A 15,037-nucleotide genomic window follows, 5' to 3' on the forward strand; every position below is an offset into this window, starting at 1 on the left:
AGAGGGGTCTTTCGAGGACAGGATAAAGATTACTCCTGTCATGAAGAAAGCAATCAGGTGGTGGACTATAACAAGCAATAGAGAGGAAGGTCTCTCCTTCACGGTTCCTTCCTCTCTGTTAGTCCTGACCACAGACGCTTCTCTAGAAGGCTGGGGAGCGGTATTACAGGATCTTCAAGTGAGCGATCACTGGTCTCCAGAGCTTCGCACCTCTCACATCAACCTACTGGAACTGCGAGCAATTCGTTTAGCTCTACAAGCTTTCCTTCCAAAAATTCGGAATTCTACAGTCCTGGTGCGTACAGACAACACAACGGCCATGCATTATGTGAACAAGCAGGGCGGAACAAAATCCAAACTTCTTTCAAGGGAAGCACAGGAGATCTGGGAATGGGTTATTTGTCACCAGAAATCTCTCTCAGCAGAACATCTTCCAGGTTCCCTCAATATGGAGGCAGATTCATTGAGCCGCCTAAGGTCAGTCTCCCACGAATGGGAATTGGATCAGAGAACTCTCAAAGGAATATTCTCTCGTTGTGGCACTCCTCTTACAGACCTGTTCGCGACTCCACAGAACAAGAAAAATGCCAATTCTACGTAAGCAGGTATCACCATCGGAGGTCGTTGGGGAATGCCCTTTTGGTCAGACGCATTTCTTTACGCCTTTCCACCAATTCCTTTGATACCAAGGATACTGGGGAAACTCAAGACGGAACCCTGCACCATGATTTTAATAGCCCAGCTTGGCCCCGCCAATTTTGGTTCACAGAGCTCCTCCTTCTATCTCAGGATCAACAAATTCTTCTACGCCCCATTCCTACCCTGCTGATGATGTCCCAAGGCCAAGTAATGCATCCGTACCCGAGCTCTCTGCAATTGACAGCTTGGCTCCTGAGCACTGGGAGTTCAGTGCTTTAGATATCCCTCAAGATTGCAGGGACATTTTAGCTCAAGCTCTGACTCCTAGTACAAACAGGACCTATCGTGCAAAATGGAAGCATTTTTGTGCATGGTTCCAAAAAGAAAATCTTCATCCTTTTACTTTGGCTCCTCATAAGATCTTACAGTACATATTGTCTTTGCCAAATCAGGTCTTCAACACTCTTCCATTAAGGTGCATCTGGCAGCGATCTCTAGGTTCAGACGAACAACCTCTGGCCCTTCTCTATGGTCCGCGTGGTGATCAAGCAATTCCTGAAGGGTCTATTCAGGGCTTTCCCTCCGGTGAGACCTCCTCCTCCAATTTGTCAACTCAACCTGGTCCTTGCCCATCTCATGAGGGCTCCTTTTGAACCAATACATAAAGCTGACATGAAATTTGTGTCCTGGAAAATTGCTTTTCTTCTGGCGATAACGTCAGCCAGGAGGGTTGGAGAACGTCAAGCTCTCACAATTGTTGAGGCTTTCTTACAGTTCAAAAAGGAATCTTTGATCTTACGAACAAATCCGAAATTTATCCCAAAAGTCCCTTCGGGTTTTCACCTAAATGAGCCCATAGTACTAAAATCTTTCTTTCCTCGACCTTCATCTCTGGCACAGAGATCTCTCCACACTTTGGATGTCCAAAGATGCCTGAAGTTTTATCTTCTACCTACAAAAGAATTCAGGAAGACTTCGCAATTTTTTGTTGCTTTTAGCGCTCCAAGGACAGGTCTGCCCCTGTCAAAGCAGGGGATATCACGTTGGATTGCCAGCACAATTCATTTCTGTCAACAAGCAACGGAGAAGCCGCTGAAGGGACGGATCAAAGCTCATTCTACGAGATCAGTGTCATCATCTACGGCTCTGTTCTCTGGTGTCCCTATCAAGGACATTTGTAGGGCAGATACATGGAGCAGTGCCCATTCATTCACGAAACACTACTGTTTGGATTCTTCCACAAGGAGTGACACAGCAGTAGGACAAGCAGTCCTGAGGAATTTATTTCAGTGTGCGGTGAGCTTTCCCTTTTATCCCTCCTTCCTTTATTGCACATTTTGTATTTGATAATATTGCCCATCTATTGTTACGAAGTGTTTTGACTAATTTTGATAATACTTATACTGTGTTATGCTGATATGCATGTAACAAAATGTGCATTTGTGGCTTACTGCTAGCTACTCTGATACAAAGCATGGGAATCTATGAAAGTCCAATACTGGGGCAAGAAAACAAGTGTTTCAGGCATATGAGCTGCAGATTGCACACTATGCATAGATTGCCACCTAGTGTTGGGCCCGGATGTTTGCAGTTTGTCTTGTAGAAAAGTCTTTGGAAGTCATGGGATAGGTGACTCCTCCTTTGGATGATACTGCGCATGGTCATCGGCTCCATCCCCAGATTGTTTTTTTCGCCACCGGGCTCGGATGTGTTTCCAGCACTCCGTGTTGAAACCGAATTCCTTCGGCGCGCAATCCTCACAAACTTTCAGAAAATAAGTTTCGAACGCTTCTCTACGCGACGCTATTCTTAAGTGTCGAATACTTCGATTACGGTCGTCGACGACGGCCTTCGAGCCTAAGTAGGCCTCAACTCCAGCTCATGGAAAGGACGCCATTCAAGAAGTGTCCTCAATGTGGTTCGAAGTTTCATCACACCGACCTTCACGAGGTGTGTAACCTCTGCCTTTCTCCGGAGCACGAGGTAAGGGACTGTTCAGCTTGTGCCTCTTTCTGTTCCAAAAAGACTATCCAGGACCGAAGAGCGAGAAGAACAATGTCTCGATCTTCATCCTCCATTCCGGACGACATCTTTGAGGAAGGCGTCAACGTCCCAGAACAACAGGACGTCAACAGCGGTTCCGAACATGAAGAAGATTCGGATGTCGAGGAAGTCACGCCAGCGCAGCGTGTCGTAAGTAAGACCGTCGACCCCGACCCTTCCTCGACACACCCAAAGAAGGCCCAGGTTACACCCTCGCCCTCGGGCTCGGGTGCACACCGACACTCCGCTTCGACTGCCCCACCTTCGGGCCCGGCAAAAGGCCAATTAAGCCTTTGGGCGACTCGGGCTCGAGTCAGCCTTCCCATGGTGCCGGCGCAAACTTACCGGCACCGAAAAAGACATCGACACCGGCTACGCCGATGCCCAAACCATCGGCGCAGAAACACACAACTCCTTCGGCGCCGAAACCCAGGTCGGAACCAAGCAAAGCTTCGAATTCCCAAAAAACGCCGTAACCGAAAAAAGCATCGGATCCAAAGAAACAACCGGATCTGAAAACAACAACCGACCCGAAAAAACATTCGGAACCGAAAAAACATTTATAGCCCAAAAAACATTCGGAGCCGAAAAAGACTCCCGCTTCCCCGACCAAGGACATTGTCACAAAACCAAAGCAAGCCGCTCGGGGCCGAAACCTCCCACAGCACCAAAAGATCGGCCTCGGCAGAGGACTTAAATGCTCCGGACCCTGCCCAAAAGACTCTGGCTAAGGACCCAATAACTGGACAGTTGATTTTGGCCTCAAAGAAGCGACCACTGAACAAGCCAGCTCCGGCTTCGCTTGCAAAGAAGAAGGACATGGCTACCTCGCCTTTAAGACCGCCTTCCCCTTCTCCTCCACCTATGCCATGCCACAATCTCCCATACCACAGCATTCCCCTACACCTTCTCATACAGATGATAGTTCTGATGATATGGGGGGTAATATGCCTGATCCAGACACACCTACAGGATCACCTGACCCATGGGTTTATTACACCACTCCAGATGTACCAAATATCCCTCAGGATGACTTATACCCCTCACGGCCTTCCCCACCTGAAGACACTATAGGGTTTAACGAGCTAATACACAGAGATGCACAATATCACGGTGTAGACATGCTTACAGACCCTGTAGACGAAGACTTCCTGATGGATACCTTTCACAACGCACAAAGGTCGGTGTAGGAGAGTAGGGTCTGCAATCCTATGGTCACCCCAGATTTTTGCTTTTTGCTTCACTTGGTTACAACTTTCTCTGGCTGTGGGCCTGCTAATCAGACCCACAGCCTAGATGTTCTCTCTCTAAATTCACATCCCTGTACTTTAGGTGCATTTATCAATTGGTATTGGGTCACTCTTGTAAGTCCTTGTACAGTGTACCATAGGTACCCAGGGCCTAAGCCATCTAAACAGACACAACTGGCTGGTAACACAGCTGGGGCAAGGTGGTGTAATCACCCTTTGCTTTAGATATAGTATACCTATATCTAAACCTAAAATGGACACATATACTCCTATAAGTCACTCCTATGGCAGGCCTTAACAATCCTGGAGGCAGAGTGCTTGGAATTATGTGAGATGATGCTCTAGCATGAGCTGAGCCTGTCTGCAGCTTTCGGAACCAAGTCCTTTAGCTGTTTCCATGATAACGCTATACCATATACTCTTAAGTGCATTATAATCCTCGCAGTTATTGCTAACTTTGGCATAGCATTATCAAAACATGTCGTGTAAGGTGTCATACGCTTTGGAATACTACCCCCTCGCCAGTTCTGGTGACAGGGGTAGCATTCCACCCTTCTAGAGGGACACGACATGTATGTAACTGTGAACCCCGGTTAAAGTTAACTCGAGCCTCAACATCACAAAATGGATGCTGCCACCACAGGCACAAGTCTGACCTCCTGCTGCTGGGAGTCCTTCCAGCAAGGGAGGCCTGGACAAAGGGTTTCCTGCCTTGGGAGCTGCTCGCACCATCCCAGACAGGATTTTGTGTATGAGGTAGGACAGGCTGAAAGGAATGAGACATGCCTGGGGCACACAAGGTGTCCCTGTGCATACACCGGTTCAAACCAGTTGCTGGGGCACTCCAGCCCCAGCTCTGGCACGAAACCGGACAAAGGATGGGGGGTGTAACCACCCCCTTTCCTTGTCCCACCCATAGGAGGGACCTTAGTACAGCCCTCTTTAGGAGAATAAAGGTAGGAACTGGTTCCATTCCAAATTACATTAATCCTGATTTGAAACTCAAGAAGAAACTCTGGACTTCGACGTTCTGCTCCACAGAAGACTGAAGAAATCTCCCTTGTGGCCAAGGAGTGACCACCCTGCACAAGCAGGCACCATCAAGCGTTCCAGCGGTTCACTTTGTCGTCTTCCCTGGTGGATCCGGACTTCAGAGCCCGACGAGACCCGGACTTCCAGACCTCTCCGACCTCTACCTGCATCTGCAGCACAGCTGAGATCCGTGGGTGCGACGAGACATGTGGGACCGGCCATCTTGGAGAAACTGCACTTCGCTTCCAGCACGACTTCAGAGGCATCCTCGACGAAGTGCTTTGGAGATTGAGAAACCCGAGCAGCTCCTGCACAGAAGATTAGCCCTCCAGCATCCACGAGACCTGCATGGGGCCCTTTTGCTTGATTGCTGCTCGACGCGTTGTCTGGTCACTTGCCGGCTGGCTAGTGGCCTCCTAGACGATGATCCTTGAAATCCACACCGCTGGTCTGGTTGCTCCAGACTGGCCCCTGCTTCCCTGCAAAAGAGAAGCACCCCGGACCCTCCTGGTCTATACCAGACGCCTTTTCCACTCACCGCGTGGGTTGCCTTTACCAAGGCCTGTTGACGCCGAATCCGAAACCAACACCGCCGACTGCGAGAGCCTGTGTTTGACAGCTCGTGCCTCCATCCTGGTTGCCAAGACACCTCCTGGTCCACGTGGCTGCAGAGTCAAGCGTCCACTCTTCACCTGATCGCGACGACAGCATCTGGTTCCTTCCTGGTTCCACTCCAGTCACTGGCTAGTGATGGCGAACAATGTCCCCTTTGCTTTCAGGTCTTCATCTTCCTCGATCCACCCTTGGGTCGCTCCGGACATCTTCCTTCTGGCCGCCTGCAGCATCTTTTTTTCCAGGCTCCATAGACTTCAACGCGTAAAACCAACACACTTTGACACCTATGCACCCGCAGCCCGTGGGTGAGGTAACAAGAGCATTTCAGTGCTCAAGGGTAGATTAACTCTCCTAGTGTCCAGATTTGCAGTCGTTTTAGACCTAACTAGTCGGAACTGTCTAATACTTACCTTTTCGTAATTTGTACTGTCCATTGACTTTGTTACGCATCTCGCGTGTGAGTTCACACTCTGCACACGCGTCCCGTGGGACTCTTGCCACTTACCTAAGGTTAGGGTAGTGTAGTCCCAGCGATCCTACAGCCTCTGGACAGCTCCATTCCTTCCACGATTTCCTTAAACCACTAGGGCAACATTGTAGCTTGTGCAACTTAACGTATTTTTCTTAAGAGTCTTGTCATGTGCTTAGCCCTCTGACCTCATAAAGAGTTCAGAGGTGTATTTTAGTTAATAAATATCTTGTTTATTTTCATAACTACCTGTGTGGTGTCCTTTCATTTGGTATTCAAGGGGTTATATGTAGTAAAACAGCTGGCTTCACATGCCAAAAGAGTTTAGCCTAAGACTGCTTTGTCCATGCTACCATTAAGATAGCTTGTCTATAAGTTTGACTTACGACCAATCACCATAAGGGTTGTTTGGACTGATACAAGGTGATCACTAGAACTAGTGAGCATCATATATCAGGCCAACTTCTCACAGTCGGCATCCATCTTACCAATGCTCAAAGGAGTAATCAAACACGCTGCTGAAGTCTTTAAAGACCCAGTCAGATCTAGAATCATTAATCCTCGTATAGAGAAGAAATATAAAGCCGCCCCTTCAGACCCAGAATACATTAAGGGACCAGTACCACTAGACTCAATTGTAGTTTCCAACGCACGCAAGAGAGCTAACTCGCAAACATCAGGTGATGCTGCCCCACCAGATAAGGAGTCTAAGCTATTAGACGCATCAGGGAAGAGAACTGCGTCTCAAGCAGCAAACATCTGGTGTATCGCCAACACACAAGCATTTTTAGCCAGATATGATAGAGCACATTATGACGAATTAGAGTCAATAATGAGACACCTCCCTGATAAGTACAGAGATAGGGCACTTGAACTCATCCAAGAGGGTAAAAACATTACAAATACCTCCATCAGATGTGCCCTTGACTTAGCGGATACTGCATCTAGAGCAGTTAACACCAGTGTCTTACTACACAGACACGCCTGGCAACCTATATCAGGATTCAAACCTGAGGTACAAAGTGCCATTCTAAATCAACCTTTCGATGAGCAACACCTATTTGGACCCAACGTGGATGTATCTCTGAAAAAATGAAAAAAGATACAGACACCGCGAAATCTATGGGAGCCCTGCAGTCGCAGGCTCCCAGACGTTCATTTCGTCGCTCATCATATAGAGAGCCACCAGAGGATATTCCTCAGACACAGCCTCCGCCTCATACAAAGCCCCCACACAATCCACTTACAGCAAGGGCTACCAATGGGGCGGGTACAGGGGTAACAATAACAAGGGCAGAGGCAAAAATAACAATTCCCGCTCTGCCTCCACCCCTGCCCAATGACTCCCTTCGCCTTCCACGATTCTCTCCACTCCGGTCGGGGGAAGACTCCAACAGTACCTGCCAGCCTGGGAAAACATCACATCAGACAGAGGGGTGTTACAAATTATTCAATCAGGTTACTGTCTAGAACTACAATCTACCCCCCCAAACATACCACCTAGGCAGCGTCCAATGTCGCAGGACCATTTAACATTGCTCGGACAAGAGGTAATTTCCCTCTTGCAGAAAAATGCAATAGAAATAGTTCCAAAGCACCAGGAAAACAAAGGAGTATACTCACTGTATTTCCTAAAACAAAAAATGGACGGATCTCTAAGACCCATCTTAGACCTCAGACCTCTAAACATTTACATTCAGTCGGACCATTTCCATATGGTCACACTCCAACAGGTCCTTCCACTACTGGGACTAAACGACTTCCTTGCCATTTTAAATCTCAAGGACGCCTACTTCCATATTCCCATCCACGCAGCGCACAGAAAATATCTCAGATTTGTGCTAGACGGGCAGCACTACCAGTCAAAGTGCTCCCATTCGGAGTCACAACAGTGCCATGGGTATTTACCAAATGCCTGGCAGTGGTAGCAGCACAACTAAGAAGACAGCACATTCACGTCTTCCCATATCTGGACGACTGGCTCATAAAAGCCAGCTCATACAGCCAGTGTGTACAACACACTCACGCTACCATTCAACTGCTTCACGACTTGGGATTCACAGTAAATCACACCAAGTCGCATCTACAACCCTCACATACACAACAGTATCTCGGCGCTACAATAAACACCCAGTTAACACTAGCGGATCCCTCTCCAGCAAGGATAACAGACTCTTCTAACAAAATTCAAGCCGCAACACTCACTACGAGTGTTCATGCAGCTCATAGGAATGATGGCATTTTGCATATTCATAGTTCCTCACGCAAGATTGCAAATGCGTCCACTTCAAGAGTGCCTAGCACGCAAATGCGTCCACTTCAAGAGTGCCTAGCACGCCAATGGAACCAGGCTCAAGGTCACTTAACAGACCTAGTGTTGGTAGACGGTCGGACTCATTGTTCTCTGCAATGGTGGAACACCAAAAACCTTTTCAAGGGAAGGCCGTTTCTAGAGCCAGTTCCTCAAGTAGTCTCAACAGCGGACGCATCGCTCTCCGGCTGGGGAGCTCACCTCCTGCATAACACCACGCAAGGCAAGTGGAAATCTAAAATGGTGTCTTCAAGATGGCCACTAGCCAACAGGCTAGCAACGGGCTAGCAACAGCAAAGACGCGTCAAGGAGAAATGCAAGAGCAGGCCCCAAGCGGCACTCGTGGAGTGTTGAGGGCTGAGCTTCGGTGCACTTATGGCTCGGGATTGGGGCTTCTCAATCCCCAATGCACAACTTCGAAGACACCTCAGAAGAGGCACAGTTTAGCAAAGAGCAAAATGGCCAGGTGTCCGGTCCCACGTCTCTCGTGTCCGCCACGGTTCTCAGCTTTGCTGGAGGTGTGGGTCGGGGTCCGAGAAGTCTGGTAGTCCAGTCCTGTGAAGCAGAGTCGTCTGGATCCTTCAGGAGTGTCGACAAAGCAAACCGGCAATTCACTAGTTGGTGCCTGTTTGCACAGGGTGGTCACTCCTTGACCACAAGGGAGATTCTTCAGTCTTCTAGTTGCAGTAGAATGTTGAAGGTCCAGAGTTTCGTTTCAGAGTTTCAGTTCAGGATAATCTAAAGTCTCTAGACACAGCTCCTAGCTTTATACCAATCTAAGGGGCTGGATTACCTGCTAGGTCCCTCCTATGGGTGGAACCTGGGAAGGGGGTGGTTACACCTCTTTCCCTTTGTCCAGTATCGCGCCAGAGCTGGGGCTGGAGTGCCCCAGCAACTGGTTTGAACCTGGCTATGCATGGAGCACCTTGTGTGCCCCAGGCAGTGTCTCATTTCATTCAACCCGCCCTGCCATAATACACTATAGCCTGCCTGGGGAGGTGCTAGCACCTCCCAAGGCAGGAAATCCATTGTCCAGGCCTCCCTCGGTGGAAGGGCTCCCAGCTGCAGGAGGTCAGACTTGTGTCTGTGGCAGCAGCATCCATTTTGTGATGCTGAGGCTCTGTTTAACTTTAACCGGGTAAAGCTACAACTACATGTCTTCTCCCTCTAGAAGGGTGGAATGCTACCCCCGTCGCCAGAACTAGCGAGGAGGTAGTATTCCAAAGCGTATGACACCTTACACGACATGTTTCGATAAAGCCAAACCAAAGTTAGCATTAACCGAGAGGATTATAATGCACTTAAGAGTATATGGTATGGCTATATCATAGAACAGCTATAAGGACATGGTTCCGAAAGCTGCAGTCAGGCTCAGCTCATGCTAGGGCACCCTCTCACATAAAACCAAGCACTCTGCCTTGAGGATTGTTAAGGCCTGCCATAGGAGTGACTTATAGGTATATATGTGTCTGTATGTAATGGTAGGTATAGGGATACTATACCTGAGCAAGGGGTGATTACACGACCTTTCCCCAGCTGAGTGATCAGCCAGTTGTGTCAATGTGGAAGGCAAACCAGGGGCGGCACAAAACATGCTGCAGCTCCTGGTGCCTTGGATGCACCTATGCCCTGGGTACCTAAGGTACACTATACAAGGGCTCACAAAGGTGACCCAATACCCAATCAGGTATGTACCTAAAGTACATGGTATGAATTTAGAGAGAGAACAGCTGGGCTGTGGGTCTGATTAGCAGGCCCACAGCCACACTAAAGTCGAGAAACCAGTATATCGGAGCAAAAAGTAGGGGTGACCATAGGAAGCAGACCGTACTCTCCTACACGACTCCGCCCCTCCTTGGCCTGTTATTCCAGCCTGGTTAAGAAACCACGGGTCCAGGTGGGGCAGGTTTTTTCCCCTTTGGCAGGGTTATTGTGGCTGCCCTTGTTTGCCCCGGTTCAGCCCCCTCCCTTGTTGCCCTTGACATTGTTGCTTTTGTCTTACTCTGGAGAGGTGCGTCTGACCCCCTACCTGAAAGCGCACAATCTTGATTTTGACCCAAAAGCGACTGATCCTGGTTCCTCATGACAGGAATCAGGGGCGTCCCCCCCCCCCCCCCCACTCCCCCCTCCTCCATTCCTGGAGGAGTTTTTTGACAATGGGGATTTGCGGGCGATGGGAGACTTGATTGCTGAGTTTGCCCTTACCTGCGGACATGACTTCAAATTGGCACAGGCAGTTCATTGGGCAAGCGTCGAGCATGTCAACATGCTGTTGCACCTAAGGAGACCCTCTAGCTCAATAATATGCGCCGTAAAGGCATCTGGTAGGTTTATCAATGTCTGCTGCAGCTGGCGCCCTCTAAGAAGCATGCTCGTGTGTTCTAGTGGGAGAGGGATTTGGCTACAAAGTTAACTGCTGATTCTTGGGGGGCGATCTGGCAGAGAGCCGCCCGATAGTCGATCTGTCTTCATTATAAAGAGAAAGTCTACAAGATATTGACTCGTTGGTACTTCACACCCATTCGTTCTGCTCTATGTTGGATAGGCTGTGGTGAGAGGGGAACCCTTTTCCATACTTGGTGGACATGTCCTGGGACTTAGGCTATCTGGGTAGAGGTACAGAGCATAATGCGGGCCATCACCAGTGTCTACATTCCCCGCGAGCCCTAGACGTTCTTATTGGATGATCCAGGGCTGATTGCATTTATCCCTCAACTACCCTCAGGGTCGCCTTGGGTCTCCACTACTCCTTGCTGCATGGCTTTGTGTGGCATAACTGTGGACGCAACCACTTTCTCAGTCTTTAAATATGTGGTGGGGGAAGGTCTGGGCTCTCTATAAGCAATGGCGAAGCTGACTGCTCTTCTCTGGGATCGGGTGGCCAAATTTGATGCAACTTGGCACCCCTTCACCACCTACATTAAGCAATTCCAAAGAACAGGAGGTCTCCATGCGCACCTGATATTCATATGACTTTTTCAGACTCAAACGGTGGCTCAGCGGAACTGTAAACACTGTGTGGGGGACTGAGGGGGGAGAGGTCATTCTTTTAGCTAATGTTTTGCTTTGTAAACAGATGTATGTGATTTGCTGTTTCCAAGAGGTGTGAGTCTGATATGTTATCTTGGGCAACTCTGTGCAGCGTGTCTTGTTAACTGTTTTCATTCGAAAATGCAAAATAAAATTGTTAAAAAAGATATGATACTCATCAGTGGGAGGAGACTGAAAAACAAATCTAACATCTCCCAGACACCTAATAAAAAGGGCAAAAGACACGATCGATGAAGCCTAGAACATTAGAAACCCCTTGGATGCCGTGGCAGCCTCCAGTAAGTCAACACAAGTTTCTTGCTGGAGTCTCATGCTTGGGTGTACATTTCTCATTTCTGACCTGAAGCGCGGCATCGCCACTTTGGGATTCCATTGATGGTGAACACCTCTCTCAACCACATCTTGCTGAGATGTTGGAGAAAATCTAAAGAGACTTCCAGCAGCAACAATCGAAGGCAGGAATCCATAGGTCGCAAACATGCTAGCACCAAAGGCAAATCCTACTACTGCTACGCAACCCTCTCACCAGCAGCAGCCCTTTCATCAAGTTCAGGGAAACCTGACGTGGTGATGCTAGAGGCGGAGCAGCCCAAGGCAGAGGCCATTCTACCACCAGCCGTGACTTTGTTAGATCATCCAGTAGCTGTCGGGAATGCCGGGGTTTTACCTTCCCCGTTAGGAGGACTAGACCTCAAGTCAGTCGGTGTTATCTTATCCACCATTTTCCAGGTTTCCTTCTTGGGGTTTCACACCATCCGTCTACGTCTTGCACCACTGCTCTCTAAAATCTGTGTCCACATCTTAGAAGAAGAGGTGCGACACGTTTACAAAATGGGGCCGTAAAGAGAGCGCTAATAAACCAAAGGGGACACACATGCATCCTCTATATGCGTATTAAGTCCAAAGAAACCCAAAATGGCAGCATGCACAAATGCTACATCAAATGAGATCGCTTCAAGATGGCCGCCTGCTAGGAGGCTGCTGACTATGGGAACTATATGGAGACCCATTGGAAATCATAAACACTGCATCATCCTGGCCATGTGCGAGCTCGTTTTCCAAAGTCACATTTTGTGTAGTATATTCACCTTACTTCAGAAAGGTCAGGAGGTCAAATGTAACATTTCTGCAGCCTTAAGACAGGTTACACTGCCAATTCCATTAATTTACTTTAAAAGATGGAAAAAGAAAATACATAATGTTCCTGGAGAGGGTTCTAGAGTGAGATCTGGTTTCCTCACCGACTGTCGAACAAAGGATACAGAACCTGTGTGTCTGTTTTTGCTATTTTACTGCCACATTCTGGGAACTTTGCAAAAAGAGATGTGATTTTGCAGGAAAAAGAAAATTATTTTCTGTCAGGAAATTCTCTCGGCCCTAAAGGATGTAGAGTGTACCCCTTTTAAAAAAGCTTTGAAGTGAATTCAATTGGAAAAAAGGCAGAGGTCTGTGCTCCATTATCTTATCACTATGGGCCGGGAAAAGAACGGAGTCCGCTGCCATTTACAGGGAGTGATAGGACACTGGAGGCCCGGGTGCAAGTAATCCACTGTCTTCTACGGTCTTGTTTACATTACTGTACATACAATGTTCTACTATCTTACTTTCATTGCTATTCAGTAACATTTCCCCATCGCCCCGCCATTCACGTTTAAAGAGACCCAAAATGATTTGTGAATCATGTTTTTTTAAAATGTCCCTTTGCTTATGTTTAGTGACCTTTAAAGACTGTGTGTTTTCTTCCATCTTTTAAATTTATTTACTGGACTTGTGAATGTAGCTTGTCTTAAGACTGCCAAAGGTTTTACAGTTTTGTCACATTTGTCTCTTGACGGCTAAGATACTGCACAAAATGTGACTCTAGGTCCCCGCACTGTGGCGGGACAATTCAGTACTTATGACTGTAGTTCAAGAAGCCGCTGTACTAGGTTATAGGCGAGAAACCATCCATTTGAAACACCCATCATTTCACATATCAGGCACATTGCTGGTATTTGTGGTAAGTGGATCACATTATCAATTCAAGATCAGACAATTTGGCATTGGGTGTTGCGTCATCAGATACACTTGCTTAAAGATCGTCTCCCAAGTGGGAAAAACCATTTCGTGGATTTTTTCACCAGAACAGATGTAGAAAATGTGTGTGATCAGCTCCTAGGTTCTCAGCCAGTGCTCCAACTGTGGTGGGCTGTAGACTTGTTTGCCACAAACGGAAATGTCAAAAAAAAAGCCTTGTAAGCAGGTATCTACACCCACCTTCCCTGGACAATGCTGTATAGTTCATCGTTCATAGATATTTGGCTGCTCTTTCCTCCATTCCTATTTCTTCCATATGTATTATGAAAAATGCATCGGCCACCAATGGAGCTAATGCTGAAGGCACTGACATGGGAGCGTCAACCTTGGTATCCTGCGCTCCTAGCGATGTCCATGAGACAATTCTTCCCAAAGCTTCCCGGTCATGGGGAGTGCCTGTATCCCTGCCTCAACTCGATCAGTCTGGTGAACCGGCACCCTAAGCCTTATTCTGCTGTCTGCCCCTGCAGATGAGTGTATGGTTCTCAAGCTTGCTGAAACGTTTCATCTTCTACTCTTCCAGTCACCGCATTCATCGTTCAACAGCAACTTCACAAGATGTTGTTTGTTATATGCTATACTTACAAAACCTTCCATACATGCCGCTTGGCAGTAATTGTTAAATGCTTGCGAAATCGAGAAGATCCCTCCATTTTCAAAATTTCTCTCATTAAAGTACTTATGGAAGGAATGAAAGGCTAATTCCCCTAAGCCGCCACCTGTTCCCTCCTGGCCCCGTCACGTTGCAGATACTGAACTTGTGCTAGTTACAGGTCCTGTTTTGGAAGGTACTTTTTTCTGGCTGGCATTACATCTCTTAGAAGAGTCAGTGAAATACAAGACATTTCAGTTGAGGAATCATTCATTCAGGTTCACAAACACAGAATGGTGCTTCACACTCAACCTCATTTTCTCCCAAAAGTTGTAAAAATGTGGTCTTTCCAAAGCTAAACCTGTCATTTAGAAATTATTATAAGTTTGTGAATCTAGTGAGAATCTGTTGCTGGAGACCCACTGGACAGATAAAAAATGTATCCCGTACGGATATTGTTTTAGCTCTCGATTATGAATTCACATGTGACTCTCCCATCCGTACCTTGACCTTGGAACACACAATACCAAGGTGAGACATTCAATATTTGCTGATTGTTGATGTTCTGGTCAGTTCACATATGGTAAGGAGGACTGACTCGATCATTAGATTGTGTGAACGTGCGCAACTAATATCAACTTCCAAAAGTGTTGTTACGTGGAAGTTTTTGTCCCCGTGGAACGACTCTGGGCTCCGTGAGTAAATGACTGTGTGTCTCACCAGTCCCATCGCTTCTCTCACTGTGCATGTTGTATTTTCAGGTCATGCTGCTGATAGACATTGAGTTGTCCTACATGAACACGAACCACGAGGACTTCATTGGCTTTGCTAAGTAAGTAATTTATTTCAGGTCCAACCTCTTGCATGCATCCCGGCATCTCAGCATGTGGCGCATCAGCGTACTAGGATTCACTCTATGTGCGGTGCCCTATCCATGCTCTCCCAGGGCTCTCACTCCA

The 15,037-nt window shown here is 47.7% G+C and overlaps 1 protein-coding gene across 12 annotated transcripts in view; it reads left to right on the forward strand.

Annotated features, from left to right (window-relative positions):
• DNM1 (dynamin 1) overlaps window positions 1-15,037 on the forward strand; it is a 730,607-nt gene that overhangs the window by 469,910 nt on the left and 245,660 nt on the right. For all 12 annotated transcript variants that reach the window (XM_086924906.1, XM_086924901.1, XM_086924903.1 and 9 more), the window contains exon 12: window positions 14,840-14,910. In XM_086924906.1, coding sequence (XP_086781032.1) covers window positions 14,840-14,910 — 71 coding nt within the window. The remainder of the gene's footprint in view (window positions 1-14,839; window positions 14,911-15,037) is intronic.

Source organism: Lissotriton vulgaris, chromosome 5 (genome assembly GCF_964263255.1).
Source record: "Lissotriton vulgaris chromosome 5, aLisVul1.2, whole genome shotgun sequence".
NCBI classification, from domain to species: Eukaryota; Metazoa; Chordata; class Amphibia; order Caudata; family Salamandridae; genus Lissotriton; species Lissotriton vulgaris.